This window comes from Equus przewalskii, chromosome 3 (genome assembly GCF_037783145.1).
Source record: "Equus przewalskii isolate Varuska chromosome 3, EquPr2, whole genome shotgun sequence".
Lineage (NCBI taxonomy): Eukaryota > Metazoa > Chordata > Mammalia > Perissodactyla > Equidae > Equus > Equus przewalskii.
Window position 1 is genome coordinate 99,139,433 of NC_091833.1, and position 21,549 is coordinate 99,160,981.

The following is a 21,549-nucleotide window of genomic DNA, read 5'->3' on the forward strand; positions in this document are numbered from 1 at the left end:
ATAGTGGCACTAGAGTTAGTCACATATGTTCCTTCTGGAAGAGAAATTCCTGTGAGGCCTTTACCATCAGCAAAAGTAAATTGAGTATTTCAGTCCTGCCCACATATCTCACCATCCCCAGAGCCTAACTTCCCGTTCCAGGCCTTGGTGGATGGATGCATCTCGAACATACCCTAGTCCGATAGGGTTCACGTAAAACTGTCCCAGGCAGTAATTACAGATGGTGACAGGTAAGTGTGGAAAGGCAGAACTTCTACAATTCAGTTTAAAAATAGGCTCTACTGGTCCCCAGCTGCTACTCTCACCATTGAATCATCCAGAAAATACTATGTGTCAGAAGAGGGGGAAGATTTATGGGAATAGTAATGTCCCAAACAGGCAAGAAACCGATTTTGATAACTGATGTAATTTCAGGAGAGATTCGCAGAGTTGGGAGGCCAGCCTTGCATGCTGATCTGTTTGGTGGCACTGGGAAGATTTTTCAAACATCTTCTACTGCCTTCGCTCCCTGGGGATCCTTGGGCTTTGCTCCTTAACTCACATTGCCAACAAAATGGCCTAGATATTGGCCTCCTGGGGACTCGTCCGAGGCCAGCTGCTTATTCTGTAGAATTATTCAACAGCCATCAGCAACTTTGGCACATTTCCCTTGGCCTCGGCTTTGAATTTGTGACCTCGAGGCAAAGGCATCGTAGCTAATTTCACATCCCGAATGCACCCAAACAACATCCAGCAACGTTAATTCTCACCTGTTCTTTCTAGTTCCTCCCAGGCAGAAGGGATTTAGAGAAGTGACACTTGCTCTCTGCTAAGAGGAGTGGCAGCTTGTGCTTCCCTTTCCTGTAGGTGACCTCCAGAACTCCTACCTGGACCTGAAGCGCAGGTATGGGAGCCCGTCGACGTGCAGAGCCTTCCCCGGGGAGAGGGAGCTGAAAGAGAAGCACCCCAGCTTGTTCCAGGCCTTGCTGGAGATGGAGTCGTTGACTGGTAATTGTGTCTTTGCCTCGCTTCCGGACGTTAGTCAGGAAGGCTCCTGTTTTTCCTCTATTTCGCTCACCCTCTTTGGTGACTTGTGCCTCCAAGTTATTTTAACCCTAGTGTTCTAGCTTAATTTCGGATTTAAATTCTACCCTTGTATGTCCACAACTTTCGATATATCTGTGTGCATTTCCAATGCTAAATGCAAAAACTTCAATTTAGGAGTTGCTCGAGCAATTCTTTATTTAAAACCCAGGCCACAAATGAACAGCCCACAGCCGGAGCTGACCCCCAGATGCAGTTGGTTTGACACCTACGTTGTTGTCATTTTTTAAAAAAATCAGTTACCAGTATCAAAAAACTTGCGTAAAAATGCGTATTTCTAGCTTTTCGCGAAAAATGCAAAGATCTGGCAGTGCTGGGCCTCACTCTGACATGGCAGCGATCCTGGAGGTGAGTGGTCGGCACAGGCACGCTCTGTCCGTCCGCAGCCTCTCCTCTCGCTTTCAGCACCTCCTGCCTGTTCATTCATGGACCTGACCTGCCTGGGCAATGGGCACTTGAACTGGAGACCCCTGCTTTGAACTACGCTTTAAGCAGCATCTCAGGAGTCTGTGTGCACTTCCCAAGTGTGGCCAGCTTCTCCTTAAGCCCATCGAGATTTGGGTTTGCTTGGTAATTAACTACATACGGTAGGGCCACGGGGGATCTTGAAACCATGTCTGTGAGGAAGAGGAGAGAAGCTGGAGGTGTTCAGCCTGGGGAAGGAGATGCCAAGGGGGCCGATGATACCTATCTTTGTGCTTAGGGGAACCCGTGGTATTCCTGGGCATACAACCAGACCCTCAAGTCAAGGCATTGCAGAAACTGACTGCATGTGAGAACTTCCTAAGAATGGCAGTGTCCAACAGGGGAGATTGCCTTTGCAGCTAGTGACCCCCAGCCCTGTCCTGAAAGAAATTAAGCCATATAGGATATTTCATCTTTCCTTCATTTGATAGTTGCTGAGTGACCTCTCAGTTACTTGGCTAGACTTCAGAGATGATTAAAATAACACAAGGTCCCTACCCTTGAGGGACAGACTTGAAAGCAAAGAAAAACGGTAATGCATTTTAATAAAGGCTGTGGAAGTAAATGGTAAAAGAAGGGAGCGATCAGTTCTACCTGATGGGCTGGGGTGTTCAGAGAAGGCTTCCTGGAGGAGGTGACACTGGGACTGATTCTTGAAAGGTCAGTAAGTGTTGGCCAGATAGACAAGGAGGAGGTGGGTATTGCAGGTAGAGTGGAGGGAGAGAGGTGGGAGCAGACATGCAAATGGTTTGGGAGGAAGAAGAAGGCCTGGACAGTGATGATTCAACTGGGGCTCAGACACCACCCTGAAGAGTTTTGGCTTTACCTCGTAGGTACAGGGACCTGTTGAAGAGTTTCAAGCAGGAGGGAGAGGTGTGGTCAGATCTAGTCTGTCATCACTGGGAGGTTGGGGGAGGTGAACTAGAGGGGGGTGGAGCTGGAAGCAGGGAGTCCATTGCCATGGTCCAGGAGGAGAGGATGCAGGCCTGGATGGGACAGAGTGATGGAGATGGAGCCAAAGAATGTAAAGAGGTTGGTTCTGAAAGACTCTGTGACTGCCTGGATTCAGGCAGGGACGTCACATGGAGTCATGTGACAGCATAGCCTCTGGACCCAGGTGGCCTGGTTCCAGTTTTAACTTAGCACTTACTAGCTGTGTGATCTTGGGCAAGTTGCTTCATTTCTCTGAGCCTCAGTTTCCTCGTCTGCAAAATGGGGATGATGGTGGTACCGCTCTCCTAGAGCTGGGTTCAAGGAATAGATATATACAGACTTAGAACAGTATCAGTACATCGTGGGCTCCTTGTAAGTAGTATTTCTCAACCTTGGCACTCCTGATGTTTCAGACTGGAGAATTCTTTGTTGTGAGGGGTCTGTCCCATGCACTGTAGGATGTTTAGCTCTTTTTCTGGCTAAACACTACCCACTAGAGACCAGTAGCAGTCTCTCCCCTCTCATGACTCCCCTCTTGAGCTGTGACAACTAAAAATGTCCTCAGACATTGCCAGATGACCCTGAGGAGGCCAGATCACCCCTGGTTGAGAACCCTGCTATGTAAGTGTATGGCTATTAGTCCCGAGCGGGGATAATTCCTAGGTTTTCATTGGTCGTCTGTGGGTGGTGGAGCCACCTCTCAAGACAGACGAACAGGAGAGGGAGATGCGTGTTGGATAGCGTAGGCTAAAGGAGCTAAGACCACGTCCATATCCAAACTGGTTTTATGAGATTTCTGATCGTATTAAATATAGGTTTGCTGACTGGGAACAGGAATGAATCATTTTCACCACACATTCTTTTTTAAGGAAATACTCTCAATAAGAATGTTTTCATGTTATTTTTACAGCTCAGAAGCTTTGTTTATAAGAATTTAGAATTATTTTATTCTCCGCGGAGACCTGGAAATGGAATTTAATTGAAAACCCAAATCACGAGCTCCTGAACCATAAGATGTCCTGTTGTAAGGAGCTGTTAGCATTGCAGCACAGCAACATCTTCTGCTGACCTCCCTTAGGCTTCTGGAGTCTCCACCCTTGCGGGGAGAGAGGACCTGAAAGCCAGATTTGCTATTTGGTGTCGAACCAGCCAGTCGGGTCCTTCTGGTGCTAAGTCTGCTTAGAACAGCACCAAGGAGCGAACCCTGAGGGGCCATACCTGCCACCGTGGCCTCTGCCTCCCTCGGCATGCTGCCACCTGCATTGCTCCTCTCCCTGACATTTCCTGGGGATGGGGAGCCAGCTGGGAGGGAGAGCAGGAGAGGGAGGCGAATCTCCAGAACCAACCTCAAGCCCCCGTTCTGCCTTCAGCCCCTGAGTTTCTGGGTTACACTGCTCAGTCCAGAAGGACTGGGGAGGCTTCTGCGGAGGTTGGACAGACACTCCTCGTTACAATTCATCGCTCTGCCTGGCACACTGCCCTTGCTGGGGGCTATCATGGTGTCCTCCCACGAACCCTGGAGAGAGATTGGTGTTACACATTGTGCCCAGGTTCTCAGAAGACAGAGAGAAATGCAGAAAATTTGATTTTGTAAATTAAAGGTTAAAGAAATGCTTACATTTTTTACGTATCTTTACTCTGGTCTCCTATAAAAAGAATAGCAGGAAGATCGATGTGACTGTGTATCCTCTCCGGGTTCCTCATGTACCCTTCCTTCCAAGTTCATCTTGCTGGAAGTGTCTAGATGGGTTTGGACGACTCTAGTTGATAGGAACTACGTTTGCATAATGTTTTATGCTGCTGCCCTGAGCTTTCTGGCCCGCTTGACTAGTAGACTTTATTAGCACATCTTCATTATATTACATTTTTCATATCTGAGATAAGCTACGAGAATGGACTCAAGTATCAGATGTTTGATACTTGTAATTCTTGCTGTAGAAACTGAATAGGTGCAGTAACAAAGATAAGGAATTTGTGTGAGTAATGTCTTAAGCCTCTCATATCCCAACCTTCCATTTATGCGCTCACTAGACAAGTATTGACTACGTGCCCCCTCTCATGTTTTGTGCGAGAGTTATTTAGGTAAATAAAAAAAAGTTAGCTCCCATAGTTCCCACAAAGGGAATTATTTTTTCCCTGGCATTTTGAAAAAATAAGACAGCGTGAGACAATAGCCTGTGATCTGTGGTTCTTTGAGACAGAGTTATCTTTTTTCATGGCAGCATCTCTGCATGTATCCGGCCAACTCCACTTGCAGGCCGCTCCACTGCAAGTTGCAGACTTGAGTGTGTTTTTCCCCCTCACTGTGTGGTTTTAGGAAGATCATCTGCTCTCGCTCTAAGCCAACAGTGTGCTTCAAAGGAGCAATGAGAGCACTGTAGGGGGTGGAGAGTCAGAGCTCCGCTTCATCAGCACCCAGTAGGAAGTGTCTAATGGACTGTCCTCTGCCTCCTGGCCTGGTGTGGTCAGGAGTGGTCACCACCTTCCAGTTGTTCCCAAAAGACTGAGCTGTATTTCCCTCCTACAGAAGAGACTGGCCAAATATTTACACCCTCACTCTTTAAGGACTATAATTTAAAAAAGATTTTTTTTGTGTGTTAAAATACACGTAACCTAAAATTGTCCATCTCAACCATTTTTAAGTGTACTCTTCAGCAGTGTTAAGTATATTCACATTGTTGCACAACAGATCTCTAGAACTTTCTCATCTTGCAAAACTGAAACTCTGGACCCATTAAACAACTCCCCATTCTCCCCTACCCCACCCCGGGCACAGGTGACCACCATTCTACTTCTGTCTCTGTGACCTTGACAACTCTAGGTACCTCCTATAAGTGGAATCATACAGTGTTTGTCTTTTTGTGACTGGCTTATTTCACTTAGTGTCAACTCCTCAAGGTTCATCCATGTTGTAGCATGTGTCAGAATCTCCTTCTTTAAGGCTGCATAATATTCCTATACTACATTTTGTTTGTCCACTTATCTGTCAATGGACGCTTTCGCCTCTTCACTATTGTGACTAGTGCTGCTGTGGGCACAGGTGTGGAAATACCTCTTCGAGACTTGTCTTTCAGTTCTTTTGGTTGTATGCTCAGAGATGGGATTGCTGGTTCACATGGTAATATGGTAATTCTATGTTTAATCTTTTGAGGAACCACCTTGAGGTGTAATTTATATACTGGAGAAGTGTGTTTAGTAGTAAATAAGACTGCAGTGCTCTCATAAAGTGACGTAATGTCTATGAAAGAGCTTCATGGACAGAAAGGTACCACGTGGATGTGAGGGATAGGGTCACCTGAAAAGAGGTCTTCTCTGACCCGGTGGCGCAGCAGTTAAGTGCGCACGTTCCGCTTCGGCGGCCTGGGGTTCGTCGGTTCGGGTCCCAGGTGCGGACATGGCACCACTTGGCAAACCATGTTGTGGTAGGCATCCCACATATAAAGCACAGGAAGATGGGCATGGATGTGAGCTCGGGGCCAGTCTCCCTCAGCAAAAAGAGGAGGATTGGCAGCAGCAGTTAGCTCAGGGCTAATCTTCCTCAAAAAAAAAGAGCTCATCTCACTCTTCCTGGAGTTACACCTATTTGATCCTATATGTGTGTCTACCGCTTGCTCAATTGCAAGCTTATTGAAGGTGGTGCAAGAAGTGTAAGTACCTCACTTACACTTCCAGTTCTCGGCAGTGCCTGCAATGGTGCTGGGCATATGTTAGCTGCTTAGGGAATCCATCATTCTTCCTTGTGACCCTAAACAGCACATTTCTGCACCATTCCCCTCCAAGAGCATGCCCCACCCACGCACGGCCCTCAGCATGCCCCACCCACGCACCGCCCTCAGCTTGCCCCACCCACGCACGGCCCTCAGCTTGCCTGCCCTGCAAACAGCCTTCAAGTCCCTACTCAAGTACTGCTTCCTCCCGTCATCTTCCCCAGGCAGATGGCTCCTTCTTCCATGCTGCCTTTGCCATTCTGTAGGTGTCCCTTTTGCAGTACCTGTCTTACTGCATTCTGATGGTGGATTTGCCTGTCTGATTCCACAGTGGAGCTTAGAGGTCTTCAAAGACAGCAACAGCATCAAGGTCTTCTTCAAAGACCCTCAATAAGTATTTCTTCAGTAACTGAATTCACTCCAAGTAAATAAGTAATCTCATTGTAAGTACTAAAAACATCTTTGTTGGGTCAGTGAATCCCTGAAGGAACGAGGAATGTGACTTCCAGGAGACACAAGTTCAAGGTCAGCACTCGCCAAGCCGTGGCACCAGTCCAGCCTGAGGGAGTGCTGTGGGCTTATTTGCCTTCTCTCTGCATTCTTCTCATTTCTCACACACTCCCTTAGCCTGTTCCCTCTCAGGAGCTGCTGTCTTGGCTCTGAAAACACCTCTGCAAACAAAGTTCTGTTTCCCGGGTCTGTCAGGATGCTGTTTTCTAACTCTCCCCTGGCAACAAAAGTAGACCAGAATCCTCCTCAGTCCGTGTGCACTCACTGCAAAGGAATTCTGGAGATGCAGGCCTCGTGGATCTTGCTGCCACGTATCTGTAATCTAGTTGCGGAGGTGTACAGGTGCCCAGATGTAAGACAGCCCCAAGGTACCTGCAAATCCAATTTGGCACCTATGTATTGCATACCTCCGAGCACTGTGCTGGGCCCTGGGGCGACCACGATGAAAAGCGTAGACCAGCCCCCACACACACTCTGCCAAGTGCCAGGGGATGCAGAGGAAGGAAGCTTCCTAGAATTTGACAGCTGATGTGCTAACCTGGTATAAAATGCAGCTGTCCCTACTCATGATTCCCGCTCTGAAGTATAACAGGACTTGTTCCTCGCCTCCCGGAGTTGGCATGTCTTTGAATTAAAGATGGCAGCGCTCCTCGGATCACCCAGCTGCAGTGCATAGAGATGTGGCAGAATCCTCTTCCTGCCTCCTGGCATTCCAGACCCACTGCTCTGTGGCCTGATTTCCATGCTTGGCACAGGGATTCTCCTGTGCTGCTCTTTCCCAAAGTTCAGCACTGTCCAGCCTCTGGGTGGCATCTGCTCAGGACTTCAGGGGGACCATTCTGATTGGTCAGCCTCTAAGTTGTTTCCTGGGGAACCTCCAGTTCTCTGGGAAAAAGGCTCCTGTCAGAGCACAGAAGTTGCCCTCTTAGCATTGGGGCTTGTTCTAATGCTAGGATGGTAGTATCTTAGTATGCACACTTTTTCATTTATTTAAGAGGTGTGCTGGCTATTTCTTTTACTCTCCTGTCACACTTTCCTTGTCAAAATAGAACTCTTTGAATTCAAAAACCCTTTGAATGGGGCTCTGGCATCCGGGGAAGAGAGGGGATGGGGACTGGGCTGATAAGAGGCTGCAGGAATGCCAATGGCAGGTGGCGCTCAGGGCCAGAGAGCTGGTTACGGTAGAAGGAGTGAGGAGGGACACAGAGGCTCAGGTGCAGGTGGGACTCGAGGGCAGGGAGGCACAGGTGAGTGAGGCAGGTGAGCTGGCCCTCATGCCTCTCCGGACATCTGTCCTGAGGCCAGAACTCTTTACTCCCTTCCCTCCTATCATCCTGGACTGGGCACCTTTGAGCCCACAGGAGTTGGAGACTGTGGCTACGGTAAGTCTGAGGTCTGTCAGCACGTGTTTCTCAGGAGGAGGCCTGGTCTGAAGCTGGGCTCGCCTCCCAGCGCTGACACCATCTGTGCTGTTCCGTCAGGGCCACGGCCTGACTCCTGCCCCAGGCTCCGGAGCGCTGAGTGCAGAGGAAGCGGTGCCCCCACACAATATGCCGACGCAGTGCTGGCTGCGCTGGTGTCACTCTAGTTTGTTTTTAACTCATCTTACTTTTGCCAACAATTGCAATGTTTATTTGGAGATTCTAAAATGCAGAGCATGGAGATGGTAGATTTACAATAATGTTACTTAATAATACCAGGATAATGTCCTTTAAGAGCTATTTTCACTGTTGTTCATTGAAGAACCATCATCTTTATTTTTTTTATCAAAGAAAGCATACATTATAGCTTTTAAAAAATGTGCGGAAGGACAAAGAAGAAAACAAAGGAAGGGCTGTACCTTTTCTGCTCAGAGAATCCCCAATGACAGTCCTGAAAGAGAAAGAGAAAGGGGGAGAAAGAGAGAGAGAAAGGAAAAGGGAGTGGGGAGAGAAATTGCCTGTATAAAACCATAAAATTTGCACAGTACGGAAAAGTACAAATAGTTTACTTTAGAGAGAGAAATAAACCATCTCTTTAGGTCTTAGGGAACCAATGGGGCTCGCTGAATCAGAATGCATATGAGGATCGTGCTGTGGTTTTTTAAACTAGCAAACTTGGTAAAGATCTTCTTTTTCTGGTTAAATAACATTTTCTCCTTTCACTGATTTCTCCCTTTCAAACTTCTACTTGGGATGCATTATCCCTTTTGTAATCTTGAAACTAAAGATGACTTTCCTCTTAATGTCCCCGATCTTCTCACAAGAATGAGCTGGCCTTTCTCCTTCCGAATTCTCAATAAGATGCTCACTCCAGCTCCTTCAGCAAGTGGCTACCTTCTCATTTTCTGCTTTTTACCTCTTTTAATGATGAGTGCACAAATGGTGACCTTATGGTATTGCTGGAAAAAAGAAAAAAAGCGAAATAAACAATGCTGGGCTGTTCGGAAAATAGTAAGGATTAATTGATGATGGCGGTGCCTTTCATTTCCTGAGCTTCTGGAACAAGAAGAAAGAAAATGGGAAAATGGCTCTTTCTTCCATCTTGTTTGTTTGTTTTTTCGTTACACCATTAATCTCTATAAACAAGGCATGTTTTTTAGTTACAGATCGACCAGAAAAAAAATGCATATGCTGAGCCAGATGGGTGAAATTAACAGTTTCATTAAACTGATTTGAAAATTGCCAGTCTTACAATATCGCCAGTGACACTGTGGCTTTGATTTTGTGTTACAGTAAGAATTCGAACTTTGAAGAATGTGCAAAATGAGCAGTTTTATTTTAGAATTATTTTTTATTATAGTCTCTCGTGGAGAAAATTATTTAGATTCTATTGCAGAGAAAATACTGATTGGAAATATTTGGGGGGAGTTAAGAATTTTAATATGCGAAAGAAATAACGAAGCCTTTTCAACCGGCCTCCTCTCTTTCAGTCCAACAAGTCTTTTTGTGCGAAGGATTTGAGCTTTGTGAGGGATTCCCCTTTTCTCCTTGTTCTCCAACAAACCCAGCTTCCTGGGCACTCCCGCTAATGATTTCGGCGGTTCTGTGCCAGGGGGTCAGCAGGACAAGTGTTTCATTTGGAACTTCATTTGGTTTGGAGTCTCTCCTCTCCTCTGAGCGCACAAAGCCGGTGTCTGTGGGTACTCAGGCAAAACTCATCATCTTAGTGAGATGTTTGGCAGAGCAGGTGAGGCCGGGATGAATCGTTAAGAAAATGTTAATGTTGCTTTGCTCAGAATGTGCACAGAGGGGCATCTGAGATGAGTACCTATTTAAAAGTAAATATATAAATGAGTGGAAGTAGGATTTAACTTTGCAATTCCAACTGAGTAGTGCATCAGTGCATACTGAATCTGGTGGAGGAGATTCTTATTCTGTCTAATGGTCGAGTAGGGCAGAATTCTTCTCTCAGCTATGCAAAGGGAAAACCCAAAATGAGATCCCCAGACTCCTGGCGGAAAAGGGTGTCATTATTCAGATATATCCCAACAGATGAGCAGAGGGAGATGTTCTTTGCCATGTTGTTGGTTATAGCGAAACCACTGGAAGCAACCCAAGAGCCTCGAAATAGATAACTGGTTGGAAAAATGCCGTTTTTAGAATGCAATACTTTTGAAGTATTTAGAAAATACTTTAGAAGGCAACACTGTTGAAGCTTTAGACAGAATGAGCATCTGCAACCCACGGACAGATACCCATGTTATGTGCTTAATTTAAAAAAGAAAGTTGAGGGTCAGAATTTATAGGAGCTTTTTGGAAAGGAAAGTGTATGTATATATGCAGATAGACGTGTATATGAATTATTGTCTGTGCAAAGGGAGATTCTGGAAATATACACACCAAGCTTCTAACATTGTTTATCTTCACTGTTTAAGAAGGATTGACAGAAAGGGGGCTTCTGTTTTTATTTTATACAAAGCTGCGTTGATTGATTTTTTTTTAATAGTAAGCAGCTATTTCTTTAGGGATTAAAAAAATACAGGAAGAAGAGCAAATTTCATTTGTTCAGCAAGGTGATATTTTTTGACCCTACCGCTCGAGATCCAGGGAGTACAAGCAGGCCCAGCTGCTGCCCCCTGGAGAGTGCTGGGGCTCGGGGCTCCAGGAGCCAGGAGATGAGACTCCTTAGCACTGGGTGGAGGTGGGGGGTGGGCTCCTTCCCCACGGCTTGGCAAATGAAGGCATGTGTGCCCCTCTCAGGGGCAGCCAGCCCACCTGTGTGCCTGGAGAGACTGGCACCAGCTCATAACCAACACCTCGAGTTTCGCAGTTTCATCCATGGATCCCACTGGTCCTGCTTTTAGCATGGGCCTCTGCGAGGGGATTGCCTTTAAGTAAATCCGATCCCAAACCTTCCCATTCGAGTTTTCCCACAGTGGGAACTCATCCCTGTTCATTCCTTAGTGGAGTGCTGATAGAGGGAGTCTCTTATTGCCTCCTGAAAGTTGTTAGCAACAGTTTAATTTTGGACGGAATGAAGAAAGTAAAAGAAAAATGTTGGACATAATTTTTAGGCAGATAAAGTTTTAGTCTTAAGTAAGATGACCAGATCTCTTTAAATGCAAATAGTATCTTTGCAATCCTACATGGTCTGTTGTAACAAAGCATCTAATAGATGCACAGAATAGGAAGGAAACATGCACTGCTTGAATTAATAAACAAGAGAGAAGAATATGTAGACAGACTTTAGAAGATTGTTAACACTTACACTATAGGGCCATATAGTTTGCTAATTTGGGCTTCTGTGTTTATCAGATTTGCGGGAGAATTAGGTCAGAGGAAGTATCGTATAGCTTAAAGCAGTTGCATAAAGAGGTCTCTACCCATGTGGTAAAGTACTTATTAAGACAGCTGGTTGCCTATTAATCAGGAGGTGGGTGTAGCAGAGTGAGTAGGAACTCTGGTTTCACGACCCGCAAAGCTGGATTCAAAACTTGGCTCAGACACTTGCCAGCTTTTGTAACTTTAGACAGGTTAGTTGACTTCTCATGGCTTCAGTCTCCTCATTTGAAAAATGAGGACACTAATAATAGTACTCACCTCATAAAATTGTCCAGATTGCATGACATAATTTGCATAAGACACATAACCTAGTGTTTGGCATTTTGTAAGCTCTCAATAAAGGTTGACTCATTCTTTTTATTGTATTTAGAGACCCACAAGAAAAACTGGAGGCAAGAGATGATAAGAAAGCATCTCAAAATAAGGTTCTTTTTCTTAACTTTTTAGAGCAGCACCTAGGAACTATTTCTAATAAAATACACTCTTCTTCAGAGAGTCTTAGAAGGGAAAAAAGAATCTCTGGAAGTTTAGGTGGTCCTGATTAGGTGGTAAATTACTCTCTCTCAGCGCTCTCTCAGTTATATAAGGTACATTCTTTTCCCCAGAATACTAGGCTGTCATTTAGTGCCAAAGAAAAAGCTATTTACAGAATGACACCGTGGCATCCGCCAAGGGTTTAATTTACCTCCCCGGAAGGTGGTATATTTCAAGGCACTGCAGGACCAACCATATTAATAACTCAGGTGGTTTAATTGGCTTTTCCCTCTTCTCTATAAAGCCACGTCAATCCTATGGTAATTAATTGTGTGTGCTGTGAATTGTGTTATTTACAGTGTCAAGGAACCAGAATGAATTTGTATTAGAAATCGGTGGGAGGATATTTGAGAAAGCTGTAAGGAGACTCTCCAGTGTTGATGGTCTTCACCAAATTAGCTCTGTCATCCCCTTTTTGATGGATTCCAGCTGCTGTGGATACCATAAAGCATCCTACTACCTCGCAGTCTTTTATGAAACTGGATTAAATGTACCTCGGGATCAGCAGCAGGTAGAGTATTTCAGGGGGTCCAAGAACGTCAGTCACCTGCTTTATATTTGCAGAGTAATGCTCTCATGCCCCAGGGGGAGCTGGACATATCCATGCCCCATGGAGTCCTTTAAAATCTTTACACTCGAGAGAAACATCCTAGGGCTGTGTTAAATACGGGATCTCCTGCTTTCAGTGAGTGGGAAAGGGCGCTGCACCCATTTCCGGACAGAGGCTTGGGGATAGGATCGGTATACTGTACAAGCAAGTTTGGGTAGAGCTTCCCAGAATCCCAGTCCTTCAAGAACAGGTGCCTCTTGTCAATTCTTATGACTGCTCTTGCTGTGAGAGCATCATCCCATATGAATTTTTAGTTAAGTGAAGTCATTTGGACCTCTTAGCAAAGTATCATTACATCCAGCCTTCTGCCATCAAAATAAAAGCCATACCAGACGGTTTCGTTTGTGGTTTTGAATCCAAATTTATCACGCAACTTGCCTAACATTTGGAATCACATTTTTATAAGAACTACTAAATGGTCCCTGATCGCTTTTAATTTTCAGATTTGCACACATAATTGTTCATCCTGGGTTTGAAGAGATGGACTGTGTAGACCTGCCCTGGTGGTTCCATGGTCCTTTTAAGTGACTTCTTTGTGCATGTCACTGGCTTGTAGAAGCTTATGATTGATGGCATGCTTTCCTGAGGCCCTGAGGCAATCCTCACAAAGGTGGCATAGTACAGAAGATTCTGCCACAAAGTGGCTGGTTGGCCAAGGACACTTGACTTCAACTCTCTGGGTCTCTGTTCCCTCAACTATGAAATGAGATTGTTGGACCAGTCGATCTCTAAGGACCTTTCCCAACACTAATGTTCTGAGAGCGTGAGATTGGGACGTGACCCACTGTTCAGATCATCTGGCCGTAGAGGAGGTAGCTGAAGCAGACCAGGGATCCTCAGAACAGCTGGCAGTTACACAAAGAGATGCTGTGACAGAAGTCAGGGGAAGACCACCATTTTCACTGAGAAAAGGGCAAAAGTCAAGGAATTTTAAGCCGTTAGGCATTAAGAAGGACAGATAACTGGGAATATGCAAACTGTTAGAATGCTGTTGGGGCTGCTTTTCTAACAGTTTTTTTCAAGGCATGTTAACATATTTCTGGAATGAAGAGGCTCATATATAGGGATGGGGACAGATGACCTTTCAGTGTGAGGAGTTTATGACCCTTTCTTACAATCTTGTGAACGCTTTGTCCATTTCTTTCAAACAGGGCATGTTGTATAGTTTGGTTGGAGGCCAGGGCAGTGAGAGACTGTCCTCAATGAATCTTGGCTACAAACACTACCAGGGTATTGATAACTACCCCCTGGACTGGGAGCTGTCCTACGCCTACTACAGCAACATTGCCACCAAGACGCCCCTTGACCAGCACACGCTACAAGGAGATCAGGTACGGGAGAGAAATCGGTGGAAATGGTTATGGCCCTGTTTCCCAGGGCTTCCAGAACAGTTTAATAAAGTGTCTGCACCTGTGGCCAGTTTGTTCACTGGCCTTCACAGGATGCGCATAATCAGATGGAGAGAAGAGCTTTCTTGTACTCTCCAATTGATATTTCCTGACTGTTCTCAGGCTGGATGCAGGAGCAATCCTACATCTATGCACGGAAACCTTTCCATGAGTGGGAGGACTGGTAGGGGAAGGGTAGATTTGGCCCTGGACAGATTTTGATTTTGCAAAAAGTGTATACCAGAAACATAGGCATCTTGTCTTTGTTCCAAGACCATGTGAAGCGGTGGGGTTTGGAGATGTTAGGGGGGATTGAGCCAAATTGAGTGGGGGCAGTAAATCAAGGGTTCCTATCAATATGTAATGAGCAAGCAGGGTCTATGATACACAGAAGCAGACTCTGTCCCTAGCTGTGTCCCTGCTGCTGGACACCATCATGTGAACCTTGCTAGCCCAGTGCTCCCAGGTGACCGACAGCAGGCAATGTCTGAAGACTCTGCCCTGTCCTCAGTTAAGAACTGGATAAGGGGCTCTAACTCCTGCCCCTGCTTTTACAGGCTCCCAAATCTTATTGACTCATTGGGCAGAGAAATCAGTGACTCACATCTACCAAAAAAAACTAATGTGTTACACTGGACCAACTGATGGTTTGTTTCCAGACTTGTTTGAGGTCAGCGAATGAAAGGATGTAAGTCAAGGTGACAGTGTATGTTGCAGATCTGCATGCAGTGGGAGTGGACCATGATGCAGTTGGCTTCTTGGAATGTATTTTTGTGTTTCCTTTTCTCCAGAAATGATCTAAGATGTTTTCCTGGTCATAGCACTTGAGGTGGTTGAGTTGAAAAGTACCAGTAGTCTACGCCAGGAGTTGGCAATTTTTTTCTGTAAAGGGCCAGATAGTAAATATTTTAGGCTTTGCTCATAGTTTCTGTTGCAACTACTCATTTGTGCCAGAGGCGATATATAAACAAATGGGATGCCTGGGTTTGCGCAGCCATAGACAGTACGTGAATGGCATGGCTGGATTCAGCTCTGGTCTACACTGTAAACTCTTGATATTCCCTGCTTATGCTTGGGGAGATTTAGGGACAAGCCTGGCTGGGTCAGGATTGTAGAAACTTGGGCTGAGCAGCTAACTGGGAACTAGACCCTTCACTGTTTCCCAGCGCTGCTCCTGGATTGTGCTAAGAAAATTGCGGTGCAGAAAATGTGTGCTTTGATGATTGAGAACGGGTGGTTTCTGGAAAAGAAACCTACACTGGCCACTCTATGGTTATGAAATAAATGACTCAAAGATATACGGTGTCAGTGAACATTAAACACGAGTCAATCTATAACACACCAAAAGGCTGTCTATATATACACCCTAACTCCTTTAGGAAATAATGATTTCTTCTGAAGAAACGTGCACACTCATCATTATCATTTGTGTTCTCTCAGTGTATACAAGCTATGTGTAAAATTTAACCTCAGTTTGACAGGAATTAATTTGTTTAATTGATAACTTTTTTTAAAAAAAGGAATTATTCTGAAAAAACATTCATACAAAATCAAGCCACAAAAGAATATTGCCATTGTTCTACTAAGCCTGAATGTGTTAATAATGCCCTATATGCGTATATTATACTTTTAAGAATTCTGATTCAGCATAAATTAGCAATGGGAAATGGTATGTTGCTAACAAGCTCCTTTTCTTTTGAAGATTTGGCATATGAAATGTTATGATTATGAAAGAAAATGTTTAATTGGTCTGAACCAGAGAAGAGGAATAGGAAAGATCCGTCTTGCAGCTGAAAAGTCGTATGATTAAGAATCACAGATACGAATTATACAGTTAGAAGAGTTGTATCATCGCTCATTTTCTTAAGAATGTGTAATTAATGGCTTCTTGAGAATTTAAGCAGGTGTCGTACGTTGATTTAAATGTCCTTTTGTTGAGAAATCTATTAATTCACCAGCAACACGTAACAAATGAGATAGGGAAAGCCAGACCTCTAATTAACAAACCAAGGATCTGTCAGAAGCTCCTTTCTTGATTCTTGTTTCATTTTCTTTTTTACGTAACTCGTGGTTCGAATCAATGCATCTTCTTTATTAGTAATCTCGCTTCACGTCACTTCTTCATGATTTAGTGGGGCTTTGCTTCCGGTTAAAGAGAAAGAAGATAATAGGGTTTTTTGTTTGTTTTTGTGGCTTAATTGCGAATGAGTTTGTCTCATTCTCTCCACTCCTCAGAATTTGCTTTTCTGCAAGGTTTGGTCCCCACCCTCCTCTCTCTACAACTTCTAGAGGGGCAGGGGTGCCATCCACACCCCTCGTTTCAATGCCTGCCACATACTGATGACACTAAAACCTTCCTCTCCGGCTGAGGTTGTTCTTACAAGCTCCCTTCTGGCACTGTAACAAACCACAAAGAAAACACACCACCTCATCTCCTCTCCGTTCCCCAGAGACACCTCAACCAATGGCACCATTGTTCACGGTAGCAACTGAGTCATCTCTGATCCCTCCGTAATCCCATCAGTTACAGTCCCCAACAGCTTTACCTGCCAATTTCCCCCTGCTCCCGTCTGCATCCCTGCTACCACAGCCTACATTTGTCCTTCATCATCTCTCCCCTGAGCCACTGTGACAGCCTCTTGTTATGGACCCAAATTCATATGTCAAAGCCCTCACACTATGATATGAATGTATGTGGAGACAGGGCCTTTAATGAGGTGACTAAGTTAAAACGGAGTCATTAGGTGGCCCTAATCCAGTGTGACTGACAGCCTTACAAGAAGAGGAGATTAGGACACTGACAAAACAGACAGAGGGGTGACCATATGAGGACACAGCAAAAAGGTGGCCATCTGCATGCTAAGGAGGGAGCCCTCAGAAGAAACAAAAGCTCCCAACTCCTTGATCTTGGACTTGTAGCCTCTGGAACTGCGAGAAAAGAAATCTCTATGGTTTAAGCCACCCAGTCTGTGGTATTTTGTTATGGCAGCCCTAGCAAACTAGCATGCCTCCTGACTGGTCTTCCTGTCACTCATCTTGTCCCTTCCCGTTCTCTTTTTACCAAGCACAAAGTGGGCTGTGGACAGTTGAGGTTCTCAACCTGGCCACACATCAGAATCACCTGGGGGCTTCAAGAATACCCATGCACAGGGTCCACCCCATAGTCTTATTGCAGTGATAATGGGTGTGTATGTGTGTATTTTCAAAGCTCCTCAAATGATCATCATATTCAGCCAGAGTTGAGAAGTACTGACCAAGAAGCACTAAGTCCAACTCGGTGCTTGACATAGGAGGCATTCCTTGATCTGGTTTCTCTCTGCTTCCCCAACCTCAACTCTCAACGTTCCTTGCTCCACCTGCCCACTCGGGCGACACTAAGCTTTTGGCCACACCTTGCTGTTCATGCCTCCTGGCTCTGCTTGGTCTCCTCTGCCTGGTTTGCTTTCTCCATACCCACTCCTCCTGTCCTGCCTGCTGACTCTTCACTTCCTTGAAGACAGGGCTCATCCATCACCTCCTCCTCCAGATCTCCCCTTTGCTATGGGGCCATGGCCCCCGGGCACGTCCCTGCCCTGGCTCTTAGGATGAGTGTTGTGTACAGGGTCGTAGATCTGGCTCCCACAGGAGACTCTGAGCTCCCTGAGACAGGCACCTCGTCTATTCATATCAGTGACCCCAGTGCCCAGCACTGTGCTTGATACACAATTGGTGCTCACTGTTTACCACTGGGATGATAGATAGGACAGGAGTGCAGAGCCTCCAGTGGCAAACATAAAGGGATCACAGTGTTTTGTGACTCTCTACTGCTTTTGGATGTGACAGTGTTCACTGTCGACAGCCAGCGCCCAGAGCACTTGCCGTTAGACTGTCTCTCTTGCATTCAGCCTTGTATGTGACATCCCCGTCTGGGAAATCTGGTGTACTTGCTTCCCTTTCTCTCCGTTGTTACAGCTGTGTTCCCCAGTTCTTACTTTAAAATCCCTAAAATGTTAAATTTCAGCAAAGAAATACACCCCCCGTATCGGGAGCCAAACGTTATAGCTGATTTTAAACACCCTGAGAGGCAGGTTCCTGCTGGCGGTTCCCACAGGCCCTGAAGGAGGTTGGCGGGGGTAGGCTGTTTACGTGGAGCCTCTGAACTTACCCTGCGCCTCAGATCCCGGGAGTGCTGGCTGAACCGTCGTATTCCACCGCTCCAGAGAACGCAGACGCTCCGTCGTATTCCACCGCTCCAGAGAACGCAGACGCTCCGGAAAATGTGGGGCTGCGAGCCTTTGCTCCCAGCTGCCAAGTTGCAGGGCTTGTTTTCCTTCCTGCCTTATCTGTCTTCCTCTCTCTCTCTCCCTCCCTCTCTTCCCTTCTCTCTTTCTTTCTCTCATTTCCCCTCTTCCTTTCTCTGTCTCCACCACTGCCTTCACCCTCCCCAGCCCTTCCCCATTCTCGCCTCTGCCCTGCCTTCACTGTGGTCAATGGCAGCCAGCTGACGTAACATGAACACTGCCCTTGTAGCCTGTAGGCTGAGCAGACAGAGAGGAGGTGAAGCCTGTGAAGTGTCAGTGCCTCTGGGAGAGCGTGGAGCCTTCTCGGACACTGGCTCAAGGGCGCCCTGAGGATGGCACAGTCTCCAGACCTTGGACCTCCTCTGACCTCGTCAGCGGGCTTTAACTCTGCAGTGTCAGATACAAACTATTCATTCTAGACACATTGATTTTACAACACAGCAACAGAAAGAACCCCCCAGAAGCCACCCAAGATCCCAGAACTGGTCAGTCTGGGACGCTGGGATCCTATAGCATCTCCACCAGCTCTGCCCCTACCCTCGCTCCCACTGTTGCTTCTCCACCCCACAACTTTTTCCTCATTGGTCACATCTGAAGCATCATTTCCTGGTCACGAGATGTTTGAATGAATGAGTAGCCTCACACTGTTCCCTTTCAGGGCTTCTTTCTTTATCCCAAGGCTTTATAGGTGGTTGGCTTTCACAGAAGGCCCTAGGCATGTGGCTCTGACGTGGTGCTAATTGCCACTGTGGTGACCCCAGAACTGTGGAGAGGCAGCCACCTGCCTGGGTGTAGCAGGCAACTGTGATGTGGCTCCAGGGCCACGTTTGCCTGGGTTCAAGTTCCAGGTCTGCTGTTCACTGGGTGTGAAGTCTTGGATAATTCCGCTCGCCTCTCTGTCTCTACACCGTTTCACCTGTGAAATGGGTGCCATGATGGTCTGCACTTCACATGGTTCTTACAGCACAAGTAAGTTAATCCTCATGACGTGTGCTGCGTGGAGCCTAGCACACAGTGTGTGCTCTCTGCAGTGTTTCTGTTCCCAGCACTGCCTCCTCAAATTCTATCTCTTCTGTCTTCTTAGATGGATCTTCATCCCCACAATTTTGTAAGGCTCTCAGCTCTACAAAACTGCAAATATCAATAGGAGAACTAATGTTCTAAACTGCTATCACTCTTTTACATATTAGAATGGATGAAGGACCTAAAGAATGATGAGTTCCCATTACTGAGAGCTTTCCATGTGCCAGATACTATGCTAAGCTCTTTCATAAACAAGCACATGTTTATGAAAACATAAATGCAATCCTTTGAAGTCAGTACGAGTGTTGTTCCTGTTCTACAAATGAGGCAACTGAGACTCAGAGAAGCCAAAGAACTTGCCCAAAGTCACACAGCAAATGAGTAGCAGAGCCTAGATTTGAGCCCAGGTCTTTCTAACTCTTCATGCTGTAGAAAGTTATGGCTAATAGGCTGAGTGCTTTTGGTAGAGCAGGTACCAGGCTAAGCTCCATTTCGTGGAGGCAGAAACTGAGTCTCAGATAAATAAAGTTAGGGGCCCAAGGCCCACAGGTAGTTAGTGGCAAGTTAGAATTCAAGTCCCCTGCGTCAGATGTGAAAGTTCGTGCTTTTAATGGCCCCACCCTGCTGTAAAGCTCATGGCACCTCCCAGAGGAGAGAGACAGGCCTGGGTCAGGGGATAGGGATCCAAAGACTAACTGTTCGTTCTTCAGAGTTATGCATGGTTGCCCAGGTCCCCCGGAAACGTGGTCTTTGCCAAGACCCCCCTCAAGGCACTGTGGATAGAGTTCACTGTCTATGGAGGGACACAATGAAACGGCCCGCCATTTGCTTCCTCCCAGATGCATGAGTCCTGCACAGGGTGGTGAGGCTGAGCGAAGACTGTGGGCCCCATGGCCAGCCAGCCTGGGTTTGACTCCTAAGTTTGAAGAATATATTTGATATATGACCTTGGATAAGTTACTTCAGCTCTCTGGGCCTCAGTTTCCACTTGGGTGAAATGGGAATATTGATAGTGACTATCTCATAAGGTTGCAAAGATTCAATGAGTCAGTCTGGGCAAAGCAGTTAGAACAGTGCCTGGCATGCAGTCTAAGCTGGTTCTTAGGATATACTGTCACCACCAGCATAGCAGAAACACCTAAGAGGATTTATAAATTTATAAGGGATTTATAAATCCCTGCAGGGTGTGGGAACTGTGTCTTCATATGTTATGTCTTCCATTCAAGTCTTGTCACAGGTGAAGGAGGAGGGAATCAAAGGAAAGGAGAAGGACAACTAAAAATTAAAACACTCAAACTCTCCAGTTGAACAAAATCTTCTAGCTGAGAATTCCATTATTTGAGCAGCTTGAGCTTCAGCCCAGTTCCAGGCTCATCACAGACAACAGAGTGTCCCCTGGAGTGTGGGCTGAAATGCCCTCTCATTGGCAGCACACTTGGCAAAGACTCAATGAGATAGGATTCCAGGGGCTTCTTTCTGGAGGGCAACATCATGGGGGAGGGGCTCAGAGCCCTGTCTTTAGAGTCAAGCCAGCCTGGCTTCCAGGGCCAGCTCCACAATGTGACCTTGAGTTCACGGTTTCGCCTTCTGAGCCTCGGTTTCTTTGCTTATCCATTGAGGACAGTGATATTTGGGCTGCAGCCCTGTCGTGAGGGTTAAATAAAAAACGTTTGTTAAACACCTGGCACATATTGGTTTCAATAAAAGGTAGTGGGCGCCATATTCTAGCTGTGGCTATTCGCTTGGTGCCTCTCCAGGTTAGACATCCATCAGGAATTGACACCTGCTGGGTTCTGAGTCTTAGCACAGTCCCCACGTCTCACCCCCCCCACCCCAATGCCTCTGAAAAGGACCCTGGCTCCACGCGGCCAAGGGGCAGAGGCAGCTGAGAGACCTTCTCAGGAACGGGGCTGCAGACTAGAGTTTGTGAATCTAAGTACTTTCAGAACTAACCCACAAAGGAGGTCACAGGGGAAATCAGGCTGCTTGTTTTCTGAGGCTTCTTTCCCAGACTCATCCAGATCCAGTTTTTCACCATCTGCCTGTGGCATGCGCTGGGCATGGCAGCCCTTTCAGGAACCCCTCTCAGCACGGGTAGATAGGGCTCATTATTTAAGGGGAGACCGTGAAACAACAGGGCCAGTTTTTTGTTAAACAGCCAAAAGTTACACATCAAAATGAGTCTTATTCTCTTCAAAGGAGTCAGATAACGGGGAGGCTATGTGCAAATTCAGAACATTTTGTGAACTTTCC

General features: G+C 46.2%; 1 protein-coding gene across 2 annotated transcripts in view; it reads left to right on the plus strand.

Moving 5' to 3' along the window:
* The window catches only part of SEL1L3 (SEL1L family member 3), a 138,987-nt gene that overhangs the window by 79,302 nt on the left and 38,136 nt on the right, over positions 1-21,549 (plus strand). For both annotated transcript variants that reach the window (XM_070613040.1, XM_070613039.1), the window contains 3 exons: positions 847-987; positions 12,295-12,506; positions 13,757-13,936. In XM_070613040.1, the coding sequence (XP_070469141.1) occupies positions 847-987; positions 12,295-12,506; positions 13,757-13,936 (533 nt within the window). The remainder of the gene's footprint in view (positions 1-846; positions 988-12,294; positions 12,507-13,756; positions 13,937-21,549) is intronic.